General features: G+C 41.6%; 1 protein-coding gene across 2 annotated transcripts in view; it reads right to left on the bottom strand.

The window, feature by feature from the left end:
- Window positions 1-17,302, bottom strand: part of LOC133495888 (glutamate receptor ionotropic, NMDA 2C-like) — a 37,570-nt gene that overhangs the window by 7,421 nt on the left and 12,847 nt on the right. For both annotated transcript variants that reach the window (XM_061810932.1, XM_061810931.1), the window contains exons 4-14: window positions 16,583-16,648; window positions 15,356-15,544; window positions 14,338-14,678; window positions 13,266-13,380; window positions 12,025-12,236; window positions 8,497-8,665; window positions 6,824-6,977; window positions 6,485-6,610; window positions 5,246-5,475; window positions 3,304-3,464; window positions 941-1,128 (exon numbers count right to left, since the gene is read on the bottom strand). In XM_061810932.1, coding sequence (XP_061666916.1) covers window positions 941-1,128; window positions 3,304-3,464; window positions 5,246-5,475; window positions 6,485-6,610; window positions 6,824-6,977; window positions 8,497-8,665; window positions 12,025-12,236; window positions 13,266-13,380; window positions 14,338-14,678; window positions 15,356-15,544; window positions 16,583-16,648 — 1,951 coding nt within the window. The remainder of the gene's footprint in view (window positions 1-940; window positions 1,129-3,303; window positions 3,465-5,245; window positions 5,476-6,484; window positions 6,611-6,823; window positions 6,978-8,496; window positions 8,666-12,024; window positions 12,237-13,265; window positions 13,381-14,337; window positions 14,679-15,355; window positions 15,545-16,582; window positions 16,649-17,302) is intronic.

Genomic DNA, 17,302 nt, shown 5'->3' with positions numbered 1-17,302 from the left:
GGGGAAATATATATATATGAAGTACATCTATGCATTGTCATATATTTTAAGATGCATAATAATGCATTGATTTAAGCATCATTGCGAGCGTTACATTTGTGGTCAAAAGTTTGTGTTAATTATTTTTGTACATGTTCACATACTGCCCTGAGGCTGAAGTATGGCAACAGACTGCATTATTGATCGAGAAAAAAGGCCCCGGAATCTGTTATTTATATCATGAATGAGATTAAATTGTATTATCGGTATTGGAGTAAATTGTATTGTATCGTATGGGTGATCCATATTGTTACTGTAACAATTTGTAGGTTATTGCATCGCAATTGGTGTGAATAATCTTGTATGGCTTGTAATTGGGTGAATTGAAGCATATTCCATTTTAATCACACTGATATTAGGCATATATCATTGTTAAAGGTAATCATAATTTACCACAATTCCAATGAGAATGAATTGTAACATCATGTAATTGTAATTGGTGTGAATTTTAAATCTCTCATATCATAAATGAAGTCATTTGAAGCGTATTGTATCCCAAATGGACTCATATTGTAACTGGGATGAATCGTATCAGGCTACCTTTTGAGCCTGATTTACGGTGAATTCAAGCATATTGTAGTGTCATCATAATTGGAATTAATCGGGATGTAATTGGGGTCATATTGTAATAGGAAATAATTGCATCGTACTGTGGCTTCAGCATGAATGTAGGGTATCGCCGGATGTATATTAGGATACATGCAGTATCACGTCTGCCTCAGTGGAGATGAACCTTGCTTGTTCCCTGTAAAAGTCTCCTTAGAGGGAACAAACCCACTGACAAGACTTTAACATTTGCCACTACAGCACAACCGAAGCAAGGCAGGAGTCCGCTTCTCCCCTACACACTCGAGACGAAGGAGTAACAGCTAAACTAAAGGCTTTTCGATCGATCGCTCACCGTCGCCGAGGAACTGCAGAAGCGCCAGGTCGATGAGCCTCTTCCAGCGCGAGTCCTTCTGCAGGGCGATGCCGTAGCCGGTGGTGGCGAACACTTTGCCGCTGCCGATGGTCACCAGCTTGCAGCCTTCGTCCTTGCCCGCCATGTAGTTGAGCACGGCTGCGTCATAGATGAATGCGTCCAGCTTTCTGCAAGCATGACAAGCCTCGTTGGCCTTCTTTGCATGCTCAATGAGTTGTTTCTGAGCCAAACATTTGATGGTTGAAAACTCATTGGAATATACAATGAAGAAAATAAGTATTTGAACACCCTGCTATATTGCAAGTTCTGCCATTTACAAATCATGGAGGGGTCTGAAATTTTCATCGTAGCTGCATGTCCACTATTAGAGAGATAATCTAAAAAGAAAAATCCAGAAATCACAATGTATGATTTTTTATGATTTGTGTGATACAGCTGCAAATAAGTATTTGAACACCCTGCTATATTGCAAGTTCTGCCATTTACAAATCATGGAGGGGACTGAAATTTTCATCGTAGCTGCATGTCCACTATTAGAGAGATAATCTAAAAAGAAAAATCCAGAAATCACAATGTATGATTTTTTTATGATTTGTGTGATACAGCTGCAAATAAGTATTTGAACACCTGAAAAAAACAATGTTAATATTTGGTACAGTAGCCTTTGTTTGCAATGACAGAGGTCAAACGTTTCCTGTAGTTGTTCACCAGGTTTGCACATACTGCAGGGGGGATTTTGGCCCACTCGTCCACACAGATCTTCTCTAGATAAGACAGGTTTCTTGGCTGTCGCTGAGAAACACGGAGTTTCAACTCCCTCCAAAGATTTTCCATTTGGTTTAGGTCTGGAGACTGGCTATGGCACGCGAGAACTTTGATATGCTTCTTACGGAGCCACTCCTTGGTTTTCCTGGCTGTGTGCTTCGGGTCATTGTCACGTTGAAAGACCCAGCCACGGCCCATCTTCAATGCTTTGAGGGAAAGACGTTTTTCCCCAAATATCTCACAATACATGGCCGCTGTCATCCTCTTCTTAAGACAGTGCAGTCGACCTGTCCCATGTGCAGAAAAACACCCCCAAAGCATGGTGCTACCACCCCCGTGCTTCACAGTGGGGATGGTGTTCTTGGGATGGAACTCATCATTCGTCTTCCTCAAAACACGGTGACTGGAATTATGACCAAAAAGTTCAATTTGGGTCTCATTTGACCACAAAACCTTCTCCCATGATGCCTCTGTATCATCCAAATGGTCATTGGCAAACTTAAAATGGGCCTTGACATGTGCTGGTTGGAGCAGTGGAACCTTCCGTGCCATGCATGATTTCAAACCATGACTTCTTAATGTATTACCAACAGTCCACCTTGGAAACGGTGGTCCCAGCTATTTTCAGGTCATTGACCAAGTCCTGTCCTGTAGTCCTGGGCTGATTCCTCACCTTTCTAAGGATCATTGAGACCCCACCAGGTGATATCTTGCATGGAGTTCCACTCCGATTGAGATTGACGTTTAGCTTCTTCCATCTTCTAATGATTGCTCCAACAGTGGAGTTTTTCTTTTTCCACCAAGCTGCTTGGCAATTTCTCCATAGCCCTTTCCAGCCGTGTGGAATTGTACAATTTTGTCTCTGGTGTCTTTGGACAACTCTCAGGTCTTTGAGGGTCACAATTCTAGCAGATAGACAGGTATTCAAATACTTATTTCCAGCTGTACAACACAAATAACACACACACACACAAATAAATCGTTAAAAAAAATCATACATTGTGATTTCTGGATTTTTCTTTTTAGATGACCTCTCTCACAGTGGATATGCACCCATGATGAAAGTTTCAAACTCCTCCATGATTTCTAAGTGGGAGAACTTACAATATAGCACAGTGTTCAAATACTTATTTTCTTCACTGTATTTTCACAACAAGTGAATGATTTAATACATTTAATAACGGGTTTTAACCTCAAATGTTTTAAAATCATGTGACAAACACTACAAAATTGTATCAAATCCACTCTGTGAGATTTTTTTTTATGCCATCTCCCACTAAATTTTCTTGAGAACATTGACCGAGACATCAATCTGTCTTTTTACGCTGTCAAATATAGGTCATTGGCCCCCCCACCTAAAAAAAAAACAAAACAAATACAGGACTTTGAAATACAAATGAAGCATGAGAAGTGATTTTCTTAATCTAAAAATAAATCCCCCGCATTCCCGAAATATGCGCTACTAAAAAAAAAAAAAAAAAAAAAAAAGTGTCATCAAATGTTCAGCTGTGAAGTGGCAAGAGGGCGAGTTAAAAATAAGTCTTTTATACAGGACAGAAAAACACAAAGACCTGTACCCGGTTTTTAGGCTGTCAAGCGCCTCCTCCACCCCTTTTTGGTTGTACTTCATCATGTGTGTGTGCATGTCGGGATAGTTGCTGCGGATGTTCCGCTCCGTGCTGCCGTTCGGGACCGTCCCGAAGCGGAAGGGGGGGTAATGCTCGTGTGGCTTCTGGAACTGCGGGGAGACCAAAGAGACGTGATGACGGGATGAGAGGAAGAAAAAAAGAGGAGAGGAGAGGGACTGAAGGGAGGGAGAGTGGGAAAAAGAATAAGGAATGCGTGAGTAGTAAAAAGACATGTAAATGAGGAAGGGGGTGAAGTGAGGACTCTGAGGAAGAATGGAGGTGAAGAAGAGGGGAGGCTGGGGGCGGGGAACGGATGAGCCACTTCTCACTAAAATCCAATATTAGAGGCATATTTTCTTCACCGCCAAAACGTGTCGCTTTGTTGCTTAGGCCTCGAGGGACTGCATGGTCACAAAAAGCTGTATGGAGCGCGCACAATCCCGAAACAATCCTATCTTGCCGGGAGAACAAGACTACAAATGTACCCATCAACGTGCACACAAATGAACTCACAAACGAGCCAACAAGCAAATGATAGTATTTAAAAATTAACTAAACTAATAAAAACCAACAAACCAACTGATGTATGAGTGAACAAACAGCTACTTGACAAAATAACTACTGAACGAACTAATAAATTGAGAAAATGAAAAATTGGCTGTGTAACTAAGCAACAAACGTACCAACAAAGCCACAAATGAATCAACTAATGTGAGTGAGCAAATAAACCAATGATAACATGTATAAACTACATTTTGATTACATTTCTTAACTTAGGATAAATGTATAAACAGAACCCTTGGATGCTTCCTCTGAAAGGTGGATTTAAAACCATGGAAACCTTTCAAAATCTCAGACCACATGGTGGCACTTCAAGGTTCATATTTGGAAAAATGAGTCATATTTGAGGCTGCGGTCGAAGAGGACATGGCCAAAAAGATTCAATTACTAGTGTCAGTTTGAGAAGGAGGATAAGGGGGTGGGTGGGTGTGGGGGGATAAAAATAAAAAGTCTAGGGGTTGTTTTACAAATATAACTGAAATTGTAATCGTGGGAATTTCGAAAATTCACTGTTATTTTATTACACATTTTCTCACAGTTTCTTCACTTCCTTCTTCATTCCTCTCTTTTCCAGTGCGTACCTCCATCTTTCCAATTGTTCCTCCGCCTGCTCCTGCTTTCACTGCAGATCACAATATCATCTGCGAACATCATGGTCCAAGGGGATTCCAGTCTAACCTCGTCTGTCAGCCTATCCATTACTACCGCAAACAGGAAGGGGCTCAGCGCGGATCCCTGACGCAGTCCCACCTCCACCTTAAATTCTTCAGACACACCTACGGCACATCTCACCGCTGTTCTGCTGCCCTCATACATGTCCTGAAGTGTACTGCTATACTGTACTGTACTGTACTAAACTATCTGACCAAATAACCTACATTTATGAACACAGCAATGCACAAAGTTAACAATGAAGCTTCAACCAACCAACTTACTCAATGACGGACAAACAAGTAAATGAGGAAAAATACTAAAGAAATCATATCAACTAACAAAAAAAGGCTAAATAATAAACAAGCTGACTGACAAAATAACTAATTGATTTTATGATGTACAGTATAAGGCTAGCGCAGTGGTGGTAATCAAAACTGCGCTTATGAGAAACAAAGGCGTTTCCTTATTGACTACATGTGACATTTACCAACGTGTTGTGTTTTTCATGAAGCAAGATGAGAAATGCGCGCACACAGGCTGGAATATCGACGGATAAACACTGCTTACAAAAGTCCCCACTTTGATCCAAGGCGAAATATTGATTGGCACAAGAAAGCCGTCGGGCTCCCCCGCTGACGCCCGGACCTCGAATAGGGCTTCGAGAAGCTCTCCTCACCTTCTTGTCGGAGAGTCCCGACACCGTGTCGATGTACTGCTCCTGGATCATGAAGGCGGCCAGGTTGGCGGTGTACGACGCCAGGAAAATGACAGCGAAGAAGGCCCAGATCAGCACCATGATCTTGCTGGTGGTGCCCTTGGGGTTTTCGATAGGCACCGAGTTGTTGAACACGATGCCCCACAGCAGCCAAACCGATTTGCCGATGGTGAAGGTCGGGCCTCCCGGAGCTGCATGGCACGAGGGACGACGTGGAGAGTGAATCAAGAAAAGGGAAAACTGCAGAGCCCCACCGAAGCCAAAAATTCATCCGTAAACTTACAACGCCATGCAAAACAATTCAATGCATTTTGATCCACTCCAATTTTAATATTACACGTTACAATTTACTCCAATTACAGTGTGATAATATTGATAGCTATGACGCTACGATTGGATGGACTCACACTGCAATGTGACAATGATAAAATTCACTCCAAATATTCCGCAATGTGGTTCACTCCAATAACAATATGAATCCCTCCGATAGTGATACAATACGATTCACTCAAATTATGCTAAAATATGCTCAGATCACGATATAATACATTCCAATTACGATGTGAAACGCTACAATTCACTCAATTGACGATGCGACATGACCCAATTTAGTCCAATTAGGATGTAATACGTTTTACCCCAAATACAATATGGTTCACTCCAATTATTATATGTTACGCTCCAATTCTGAAATGATACTCTCCAATCACAATATAATATGATTTGCTCCAATTACCATGTGAGAGAAGTCACCCCAATTACGATGCGATACGATTCTTTCAGATTACAGTAAGACAAAATACAACGCACTCCCGTTATGGACCGATTCCCAATTTGCTCCAATTACAATTTTGTCCGATGAGGACACACTCCATGCAAGACAAAACATCCGACGTCTTCAATCTTTCGGTTTCAACTTCCAACGGAAAACGTTGTCTCATGCTTTCCATCGCGCCACAGGCTGAGTGGGAGACCCAGAAGTCATCCATCTTACATTCGATTAGCACGCTGACGAACGCTAATTAAAAAACAAGAACGTGACCTTTCAGACCCGTGGAACCAGCCACACTCAGTCAGAAGTGCATGCTGGGATTGATTAGCCGCAGTTCGGGAGGCCGACACAGGAGCTCGGGCATGCAGGCCGAGGTTGGCTGCATTATATTTTTGTTTGGGCGTTTGTTTGATTACCCCAAAACTCACCTTTCGCGCTCACCAGGCTGCGGTTGTAACCGACTGGACTGAAGTACTCGAACACGAACACCGTCACGGCCACCACCGTCAAGCACATGACGAACATCATGACCCACACGGCCGGACTGTACGGCTCTGCGGGAGGACACAAGTGTCAGCAGGCAAGAATCTCAACCGCAATTTGTTGTTTGGGAGCGAGAAATAGGGGTACAGTATTTAGTTGTAGGCTCCAGCTAGCGGCGGGATGAAAGCTTAATAGAAAGTTTTCCTTGGGAGGCAGCGGAGGGAGGCAGTTTTAAAAAGTAGGCCATCCCGGGAGAAAGCGGGAGGAGCCGTCGACGTCCTCACCGAGGAAGGCGGACGGGGAGACGGTGCCGTTGCTGCGGGCGACCATGACGCTGATTCCCGTCTCCACGAACGGCACGGAGAAATCGATGATCTCAGATCGCTCCTCGTTGATGGTGAGGGAGCCGATGGCCATGTCGGCGCGTCTGTACACAACCTGGAGAGACAAGTTCAGCATCTAAACGTCATGGGTCGGTCAGCACATCGATCAGTACACAGAGCACCTGTTATGTTGGTTACCTCGCTTACTCTTTATTAGTCAGTCTACTGCATGTACATGTGGTCTATACGGATCGTGCGTTTTTTGAGAAAGCGGCAATTTTGCAGCGAGGGATAATTTTGTCATCACAGACTTTACACACACGTAGAGATTAGGAACAGGTGCACATGCAAAGCCCCTCTCTCGAAAGAACACCTGCTCCCTCCGCCTCGCTCTCCGCATGCAGCTGTTTGATGCGGCCCATATGCGTGTGTCACGCCGTCGCACCACTGACCCACTTTAGAGTCCATCAAAGAGACGACACTGCAACAAGGCAGGTGTCTTTTGGGAGCCTTTCCATGCCAATAGCGAGGAGGAAAACACCACATAGCGCGTGCATTAGGAGTTTATTATGGAGTGGTTCGTTCTCAAACGGTGGAAGTATTCATTCGCTTTGCCTCACATTAAGAAAGATGTGCGTAGCTGGAAAAAGATGAATGATGTTAATAAATATCTGTTGGTCAATGTCTTTATGAATTGAATATGTTCACTCGCTGCAAACGTCAGTTTTACTGAAATTGGAAGGATATGTCCATCATGAAAAGTATAAAGGGACCCATGGCCAAAACAGAATAGGAAGAAAGCCAATTTGCCGGATGCAGCCAAAGTGGGCAAATTCCACACTTCATATTTTGAGAAACTCCTATATGGGAATTTGCCTCAATGAACCCCAATTGGAAACAGGTAAAAATGACAGATAGGCAATACTAAATTGCAAAGCTTTACGCCATCTAATGTGGTTGGACCATGGTATCAAATTTTTATGACATTTTAAGGATATGCCTTGAAAACAGTGGGACGCGGCTCCATTTCTCATTTCATTGTGGGTTTCATCAGTTTCACCACTTCACATGAAATAGTAGTTTCTAGAACTTGTAACAGGACGTCTTAAAGATCCAATCTCTAAATTGAAGAGGAAGTCGGCCACTCTGCTTCGAGGGAGCCATTTTGGAATGAATTGGTGGACTACGGTGAAGAGGATTTTGTCAAAGTTGATTTTTCTTTTGAGGATTTGCAATTAAAAAGCACCTCTAAGGGCCTCTTTATTACTGCAATAATTTTACTTTCATTTCTATATGTACTGTTTAGTGTAACTATGCACAAATGCTTAAGAATGTAGATCATCCGTTGTTAAAACTGTCCGATAAACACTTTGACAACGTCAAAAAGTTGTTTTGTCACTTCAAAGAAGCCAAAAGCTCCCAGAACGGCAGCGTTTGAGTCTACTCTCGACGGTAACTTGTGACTGGAAGCGAATTTAAAGATGCAAACCACTGTTTCCCCTGAAGGTGAAAGCGCAACAACACTCGAGAATACTGCGGCAAATGTTATTGTTCGTGGAAGATTCAACTTTACGAGTCATTGGAAAACTTTCCCCTGTCTTTCTTTGATGCCTTTCTTGTACAGGACCGCTTACCTCACCGATCATTCCGTTCCAAATGCCACGCACTAGTTTGCCGTGCTTGCCGTTGGTGACCAGGTAGAGATCGTAGGAGAATTTGATGGTGCGGGAGAGCTTCTTCAGGATGTCAATGCAGAAACCTTTGCAGCAGAGCTTGGTGTATGACTCTGAGTGGCCGATGATGCTGAGGGGAAAAGAAAACCTTATTTGTCATTTTTCTTTATTATTAAACAGGGTCCATTTTCTACTGTATGTTTCTTTTGCAGCTACCAGTTTACAGTCCATAGCAGTAGTCTAATCAAGATTAAATGAAGCTATGGATGATGTTTTCCAGGTCTGATGGGCAGATGAAGGGTTGGAGTTGGTGACCTTGGTCAACTAGGAGTCAAGGAGAGGGTCAGAGTAAAAAAATGACACCCAACAATTTTGAGCCTCGTCGCAAGAGTTTTTCAACAGTGAACCCATGTGGGCAAAGAGATGCTGTAGTTTAAATGGTTGGAGAAGGGACGTGAGGGGTTAATTATGATCAATTCAGTTTTAGTGTCATTTAGTTGAATAACCTTTTCAGACATTAGTATCCGCTTCTTGGATAGGAACGTTAACTGCGAGAAGAAATCTCTCTTGTTCTTTGCTCTTGTTGCTATGTTGTTCCTTGTTCTGAATGTCATACCAGGGCCGCACCGACGGGCAGAGAAAAATTCCTTGTGTGTTTTTATACACTTGGCCATTAAAGCTGATTCTGATTCTGAAGTAACTAGTTTCAGAGAGTTGGGTTGCGTCTGCAAAACAGTTTAAGTCAAGTCCATGTTTCCGAAAAATGTCTTTAGAGGAAAGCACGGAGATGCCATATTAAAAGGGGGAATAAAGCGGACCCCTGGGGGAACCCCACAAGAGGGGAGCAAAGGAGGAGAAGACTTCATGTAACTAGAAAGATACGATTTCTTTCCCAGATAATATTTAACAGATCCTAGGATCACATTACTGACACCAGGATTGTACAGTACTGTACTTCAGATGGCCGATAAGGATGTTGTGGTTGACAGCTGAGCTGAGGTAAAGAAGAATAAAAAATGAACACAACCCAGATTCAGCAACATGGAGAAGGTCATTTGAGACTCCCTCCAGTGTGACTGGGTAATGACCCGGGGAATCAAATCCAACTGTGGGATCACAGCTATCAAGAACCAGTAGGGAAGAGTATCAAACAGGCAGGTGGACAGAAAAATGCAACAGTGCGTTCCGGGGTTAGAACAAATATTTCACTGGACTATTTTTCACTGGGAAGAGGGTGGGCAACTTTCAAAGTTAGGTTCATCAATATCAGTAATAAGGTGTTGGCAACTTTCCAGGATCCCATTTTCAAAAAAAAACAAAATTAACTTTTTTCTCATTTCTCAGATGAAATCTCAACTAACTTCACTGGTGGGAAACCAATTGCTGATTTTAATCTTGCTGATACAAATGAGGTGGAATAAAATATTTTTCTTGGACAGGTGTTTGAAGGTAGCAAGTTATGTGATGCTTTTGTCCTTAATTTACTGCCTTACGGTTGCTTTAAAATATTTGGTAATCTTTGGTAAGCTAAAGTGTGAATGATGATTGTGTGTGTGTGGTTTTTTTTTTTTTTGTGGATAGTGAAGTGACCCTAAGTAGTCAAGAATGTCCATCCTGAAACCATTGAAGCTATAAACTGTTGCCGTGAAAGGTTCTGTCAAAGCCACTTTTAACAGGAGTATAGACTTGACAACATTAGTTATGACAGTCATGGGAGGAGTTGGCAATTAATCAATTTCAGCAATTAATCTTTTGTTTTATGCCTGGCCAATTTCAAATCACAATGGCAGTTGGAAATTAAGCTGACATGCATCCTAAAAGCCGTTTCTAAAGCATTTCCTCCATCCAAACTATCCACATCAACCTCGAATGTTCAAGTGACTGATTGATTAAATGTTTAAAAAAATGCAAATGGATTAAAAAAGACAATCATCAAGTGGTAAATTGGCCCTCATGTGGTTGTGTGAGTGGTTGGCAGCGGCTCTGAAAAACGTTGCATCAATAAATTGCGATGGGTAGTTTAGACCACCTGGCGTCATTATACATGCTTAACCACACACACACAAACACACACATATGCACGCGCACAGAAAAAGCAGCACACAGAGTCGAGTAAATGTCCTGGGAGGATTGCAAAAGCCTAGTTAGTGATCCTTGCAAAATGGCCACACCGCAACACAAAAAGTATATTATGGGATGTCAGGGCAGCAGTTAAAAGGAGGGCGTGTGGATGACGGTGATGACCAAACCATTGGAGGCCTCAAAACAAGTGTAGATTTTCACAGACGCATTACTTAACAGACCGCAGTAGTGATGGCAAATGTAGCAGCATTAGCATTCGGTTTTGTTTGTTTGTTTTGTTTTTTTGTTTGTTTTAAATCAGGCAAAAAGAGGATATACTGTGCACTTCTTGATTTCACAAATTGTTTCTAATCAATTAAGTAGTCTCCCAGTACTAAAATAACAGTGCCATTGGTTAGAGAAATCGTCTCTCATGACAAATCCGTGTTGATGATGTATGGAAGCAAAATTAGCAACCTCATTAAAAATATGAAACTCTTCTTTCTGGTCCTCAGTTTTATACAGAGAGGCACAGACAAGCATCATTACGGACGTAAAATCTACTATGTAATGTAATACATAATAAATAGTGCATATCCTGGAGCTGGTCAGAATACTAAATTTGTCCATCATCCAAACAAATTCTGATTTGGAGGGCAGAGGTTTTTGAACTCGACATATTTTGCCTAGCAACAGGATACCAATAAGAATATTTTCATCAATTCTTTTACTTAGGCCATGATCACATTCAATCAATTGCTTCACACAGCAAGGAACAAAAAATAAAATATCAGTTCCACCAGTTCCAATCCTGTAGTCAATACCCCATTTCTCCTGCAAAATAAAAACTGTTACAATTGGATTAGGCTTTGATTGCCCAAATTCAAAAATACCAGGACTAAAAAGCCCACGTAGATTGGTATTTTAACATCTTTTTGCAGCATTTCTTTCATCTTTTGTCATCTGGAAAATCAGCTCCTTACCTTCCCTCATGCCCGGCTCAGCTCTCAAACATCCACACAACTCCCCACAGTTACATTTAGTTCAGTTAAAAAAAAAAAAGGGAAAAGTCAGTCAGTTCCACACAGTTGGCATTTTGATGGTTAATGGTCTACTTCATATCAAAGACAAGCACCCATTCATCCATTTTTACCCAGTATGGCTACCTACAGTATATAGAATGGTTACATAAAAATGTCTGGCATACTGACTCCAAAAAGGCAGCAGTTGTCCAAATGAGAACTCCGCGCATGCCATTTGCATAAAATTGCCAAATTTAGATTCGACTCGCAAGCTTTTTGATCAGCGAAACAAACAAGTGAGCTCCGGGGCTCGCTCTTGACCTCGCAAACAAACAAAACATCATCCCATCTCCGTTCCTGGTGACATGGTTACAGAATAGAACGTAGAGTCCGCGTCTGTACGCACCTCTCCGAATGATTTGACTGGCGCCTGCACGGCACGGTGTTGCGGACGCACGTGCCTGTGCCGGGGTCCACGTTCTCCACCATCACGAAGGGGTGCTCCTCCAGCGTGGCCACAGTCAGGTGGCGATCATCCGTCACGTGCTCCAGGAAGTTGCCGTAGCGCGGCCACACGGGGTAACGCACCTGCAGGATGCCGCGGCTGTAAGTGCCCACCTGAGAGAGGGGAGGGATGTATTTTAAGGGTTTCAAGTTATTTTTCACAGAACCTGGTCCTCAGAACTGTGAGGTGGATGGTGTCATCCATCAGGCTCCCCCATATGGAAAATCAACACTGGGTTCTGATGATTGAAGGAGTAACCTGACTCAAGCTAGCTAAATTTGAACCTGCTAGTAAGCAGATGTGTGTGCAGCTGTCCTGCTTACCGGGCAGAACACAAGGACCACCATTTTTTCTACCCCTCAAAGCCGATGATAAAATTGTGAACAAAAAGGAAGAAATGATTTAACTCACACATGTGCGAAACATGTTCATACACACTTTAGCAGCAAGTTGAAATTGGTGACGTTGATACATGAGGCTGCCTCCAAAGCGGAAATAAACTATTTCAAGTGCAGCTGAGATGAAATTTTACACTGCGGGGATTTTCAGTTGACCCTCCGCAGCACTGCGTGTTACACGATGTGATTTTATGTGCGTGTGCAACAATACCACAAAAGGAAAACAATATTAATATAATCTACTTGAGGAGCTAACATTAATGTTCGGGGGTGGCCTAGTTCAGGTAGCGGAGTGGTCATTTCTCATCTTGTAGGTTCAATCCTGAGCCCCTGTGAAACATGTCCAAGCGCCTTTGAGCAAGGTACCAAACCCCCCGTTGGTCCTAATGCTGAGTCTTCAGTAGGTGAATGATGTTAAACTCATGTTCACTTTTTGGTATTTTCTTTGGGGGATTACTAATTGCTAGCTAGGTTTATTTCACATGTTTGGTTTGCCAATGTCCACTGTATTAGACATATATCTTAAAAATTCCAAACTTTTTTTTTTGTCCCCCAAAATGTTTTGAATATTTTAATTAACTCACAAAAATTGGTAAGTTTAAAAAAAGTTGTGATGGGATAATATTTTTTTTCTCTGGCAGTCAGTTAAAGTGCACATTAGTGGAGCCACCTAACGGGAGAGATAATGTCTTGTCAGAAAGTTACAAGATTTATGAGAAGAAAACTTTTCTGTCTCACACATACCTTATCCCACATTCTCTCTCGATCTAGGGCGATGATAACCATAGAAGGGTTTGAGAGAAACCCCCGGCTGTTGAACGACAGGTCTCTCCTTTCCCACGTAACGTTCAGCATGTGCCTGCAAAAAGTCAGGTTGCGAGAGAGGGGAAAAAAAATGAGAGATCTTATTTCCAATCAAGAAACTTTTACCACATCGTATGAGGGAATTTGCATATTCATTTGTAAGCTCGCAATCATCACTTTCTAATTAAACCTGCAGCTCCCCCAGGAGCCTTCAATCTAACGCCGAATAAGTCATTAGGGGATAATAGGAGGCCGGCAGTGTTGTTTCGACTGGGGCCTTTTCCGCTGTTTGTTAAACGGTGTACGTATGACATGATGCGGGAATGAAAGATTGGCTTCTGACTAAGAAATCAAGGTTAATTTGCATGTTAGGCCATAGGGTAACAGGTACACAATGAATCTTGAGTCAAAGTTTCAAATAAAATACACAAACAAAGATGATTAATGAGTTGGGAAAAAGAAAGTTGGTTTGGTCAAGTTTGGTCATCAAAGATCTCCGCCACGGCCACATGCATTGACGAAAACTAAAATACTTAACAATTTGGCACGATCCATCCGTCGGTTCCAATTTTGATGGGAACTGATGGATGGACCGTACAGGATGAATTTGTCAGTTAAGAAATGGCAAAAAAAAAAAAAAACACCCCAAACTGTCCATAATGAAGACCTTTCAGACCAAAACGGCTGACTTCATGTGTTTTACAGCAGGGGTCCTGGATTTTTTTTTTTTTTTTGCGTCAGTTCCACACCACATCTCAAGCTGTGAAACTGTCTTAAGAACCACATATTTAAACAGGAATTAATGCCCATGTGCATTTATTCTTTATCTGATGCTGTCTAGTTCTTAGACTAAGGAATGCATTGAAAATATTACATGTGTTCGCCGACGGGGGCCCTCATTTTTATGTCACTAGGGAGAAAATTTAATTGAGTATTTTGCAGTAATTAACATCACCCAAAAAGTTTTATACTTATATCTCATGAGTATCGTATGGGAAATTGGAACGTGTACCTGAAGAGCGTGTTGTTGCTGGAGTGCTTGGCGGGCTTGGTGCAGTCGCCGTGTCCCTCGGGGATGAAGCCACGCTGCTTCTTGAAGCTCTCGGCGCCCTTGGCTACGATGGCGACGCCCTCACGCACCCGCTGCCGCAAGCTCTTGCGCCACTGCTCTGTGATGACGCCGATGACGCCCACGGGGAAGCTGGCAGGTGGCGGCACCTCGGGGTTGCCCACGGCCGAGCTGGGCAGCATCCAAATGTAGCCCGGACCCACCAGGCCCACCTCGAATGCCTGGCGGAACAGGAAGTGCGCCTCCTCGAAAGAGCAGTAAACCAGCAGCACCTGGGAGTCCACCTGAGGGTAAGGCACGCTTGAAGTTGGCCGGAAGTTGCAGAGGCATGTCAATATTTTATATTTTACTGCAATGAACACTGGGACGTACACCACGGCTGTGTTCTATATCACTCCCGATTAGCCATGGGAGTTGACGAGAGTTTAGCGATTCCGATTCTCTCGCAATATGGCTTAGTGAGCTCAATTCTTCTGGATTTTCATTGAGTGAAGGAATGAAATGCAGTAATACAAATGATAATTATCATTAATGTAATTATACTGTATACATATATCATCTCCTATGTGATTTTTTTTTTTGCATAATGCTGTGCGACACGGACAAAACGTTATATTATACAGCGAGTCCTCGGTCTAGGATTGAGATCCATTCCTACAGTAGCAACTGAAGTCGAATTTCGACTTAAGTCGGATTCCACCATTAAAGTTAGAATTTCCATCAAAATACTTTGTATAAAAAAGAAATACATTGAAATAAACAAGATAATGTACTTAGCATTACTGCTGAGAGGTGGATGGAGAAGAAGGGCAGGCTGTGCTTAGTTATTGCGAAGGAACCTGGTCCTCAATCGTCTCCATCTCGACAAGTATCAAAGAACCGTGACTTCAGACGTCGATAATGGCAATGCCTGCGGTCCGGCTATAAACAGTACATAACGATTGCATTCTTGTCATCATACCTGTTGCAGAATGCGCCTGGTCCTCATGTCGTTGGCCCCAACGGACATCTCCATTGTCAGGACGTCCTGGAGGTCCCACATGAAGTAGGATGTGTCTGTGTACGACTGAACAATGTCCACGAAGGTGTCGTATCCCGGTAGCAAGCTGGTGATGATGGCAAACTCGCCCCAGTCGTACTCCTCCATGATCTAGTAGTCAATGTTAGGATTAAGAAAATGTCATGACTTCAGCAAAATTGAATGTGACTTGGCTTTTGGACCACATTGCTAACACAAAAACCAAACTTTAAGCTCCGAAACATCTTTTAGCTTTTTGGTAATCTTTTTTTAAATTCCAATTGTCAATATCACCATTTTTTTTTACTCCGTGGTGGCCAAATGAAAACATTTATTGCATGACTAGACCCCATTTTTATTGAAGTTTTTAACGACTTTGTTATGTTTAGCTGACAGCAAGTTAGCCTAGCTTAGCATGACAGACAACCAACCATACTTTGACAGGAACAAGTTTACATTCAAACAGAAAAAAAATCTTCAAAACAAAACATGCATCCAAACTGACCTGTGATAAGTAGCATCAAAACATTTCTTGAGTCTTTAATTCATTATCATTTTTTTTGTTAAACTTTAATCACCACTGATACACACAATAAATAAATAAATAAATATGGTTCTGTAACGAACCTGAGATTTGGGGACGAAATCTGAGTTAGCTTAGCCTAGCAACAAAGAAAAATTATTTATACTTTCATTGGGATGAGTCACTTTTGAGGAGAAAATGAAAAACAGATGTGAAAGTTACACCCATGAAAAGAACACTTGGGTAATTTGTTTACCAGTGCTTGATGCTGAGCTAATGTGGAGCAAATTGGTATTTGTGGTTGGCAAAAAACAGCATAATTTTGCTTAAGAGTTTTTTTCATTTTTTTTTATCCCCAAGTACACAATGAGAGACGATAATGCAATGGAAATTAATCCCGTTAGTGATGACGTTAAACCCTGAAATGCATCAAGGTCAGATCTGTCTATTCCTTAGGGATGCCTCGCAAAGCAATCTGTGTTCATTTCTAATCACAATTTAGATCCGGAATCCTCTCGCCAATTGTCCGGATGTCTGCATATGTCATTAATCACAAATAAATCATCCGATTAAAGAGTTTGACCATTTGGCGGGACAAATCCTTTAATTCCTCTTTTGGTGGTTGACAAGATCCTTGAGCCGCGTACCTTGAACATGCAGAGGACCTGCTGCTCCAGAGACGCTCCCATCTGCAGGAATGACGATCCCTCCGCCTGCCGAGACAATCAAGCCATTGATTACCTCATTCCTTTCTGAAACCTTCAAATACTACGTATTAAAAGCCAAAGATTTCTCAAGCTTCCAGGTCGTCAAGTCCAAGTTTTTGAAGGAAACCTTGACCTTGATGGCTCCAAATAAGCAACAATTGGTCTTCTCAAAAGATTTTGATGAAAACTACAAAATGCACAAATTTAAACAAACAACAAATAAACAAACAAACAAACAAATAAATGCTAAAGAAAAAAGTAACATTTTCACAAGCTGTATATTGATAGTACATTATATAAAATAAAGCTTCACCCTAAAAAGTACATTGTTCAACGATTTTCTTAGAGTGATTTTTAATTGATATATTTTTCATAAAAACTCAAATGTCTACAAGTTACATGGAATTGCTTTTTTTATTGAAAAATAAAATGTTCAGTAACAAAGAAAATATTACACGACATAATAAAGTAACAACAAATCTTAATTGACCTGCTACATTAATGATACAAACATCTTACACCACAATTTCATCATTTTGCGTTAATAGATTAAAATAAAGGCATTTTTTTCAGTTTTTATTTTAAAAAATTATATATATATATTATATTTTAAATGAATTACAAAATATTTCAAAAAAGAAGCTATTTTTACTGTATTTT

This window comes from Syngnathoides biaculeatus, chromosome 22 (assembly GCF_019802595.1).
Source record: "Syngnathoides biaculeatus isolate LvHL_M chromosome 22, ASM1980259v1, whole genome shotgun sequence".
Classification (NCBI taxonomy): Eukaryota; Metazoa; Chordata; class Actinopteri; order Syngnathiformes; family Syngnathidae; genus Syngnathoides; species Syngnathoides biaculeatus.
The sequence above is the reverse complement of the archived record's forward strand: the minus strand, read 5'-3'. Positions and strand labels throughout refer to the sequence as shown.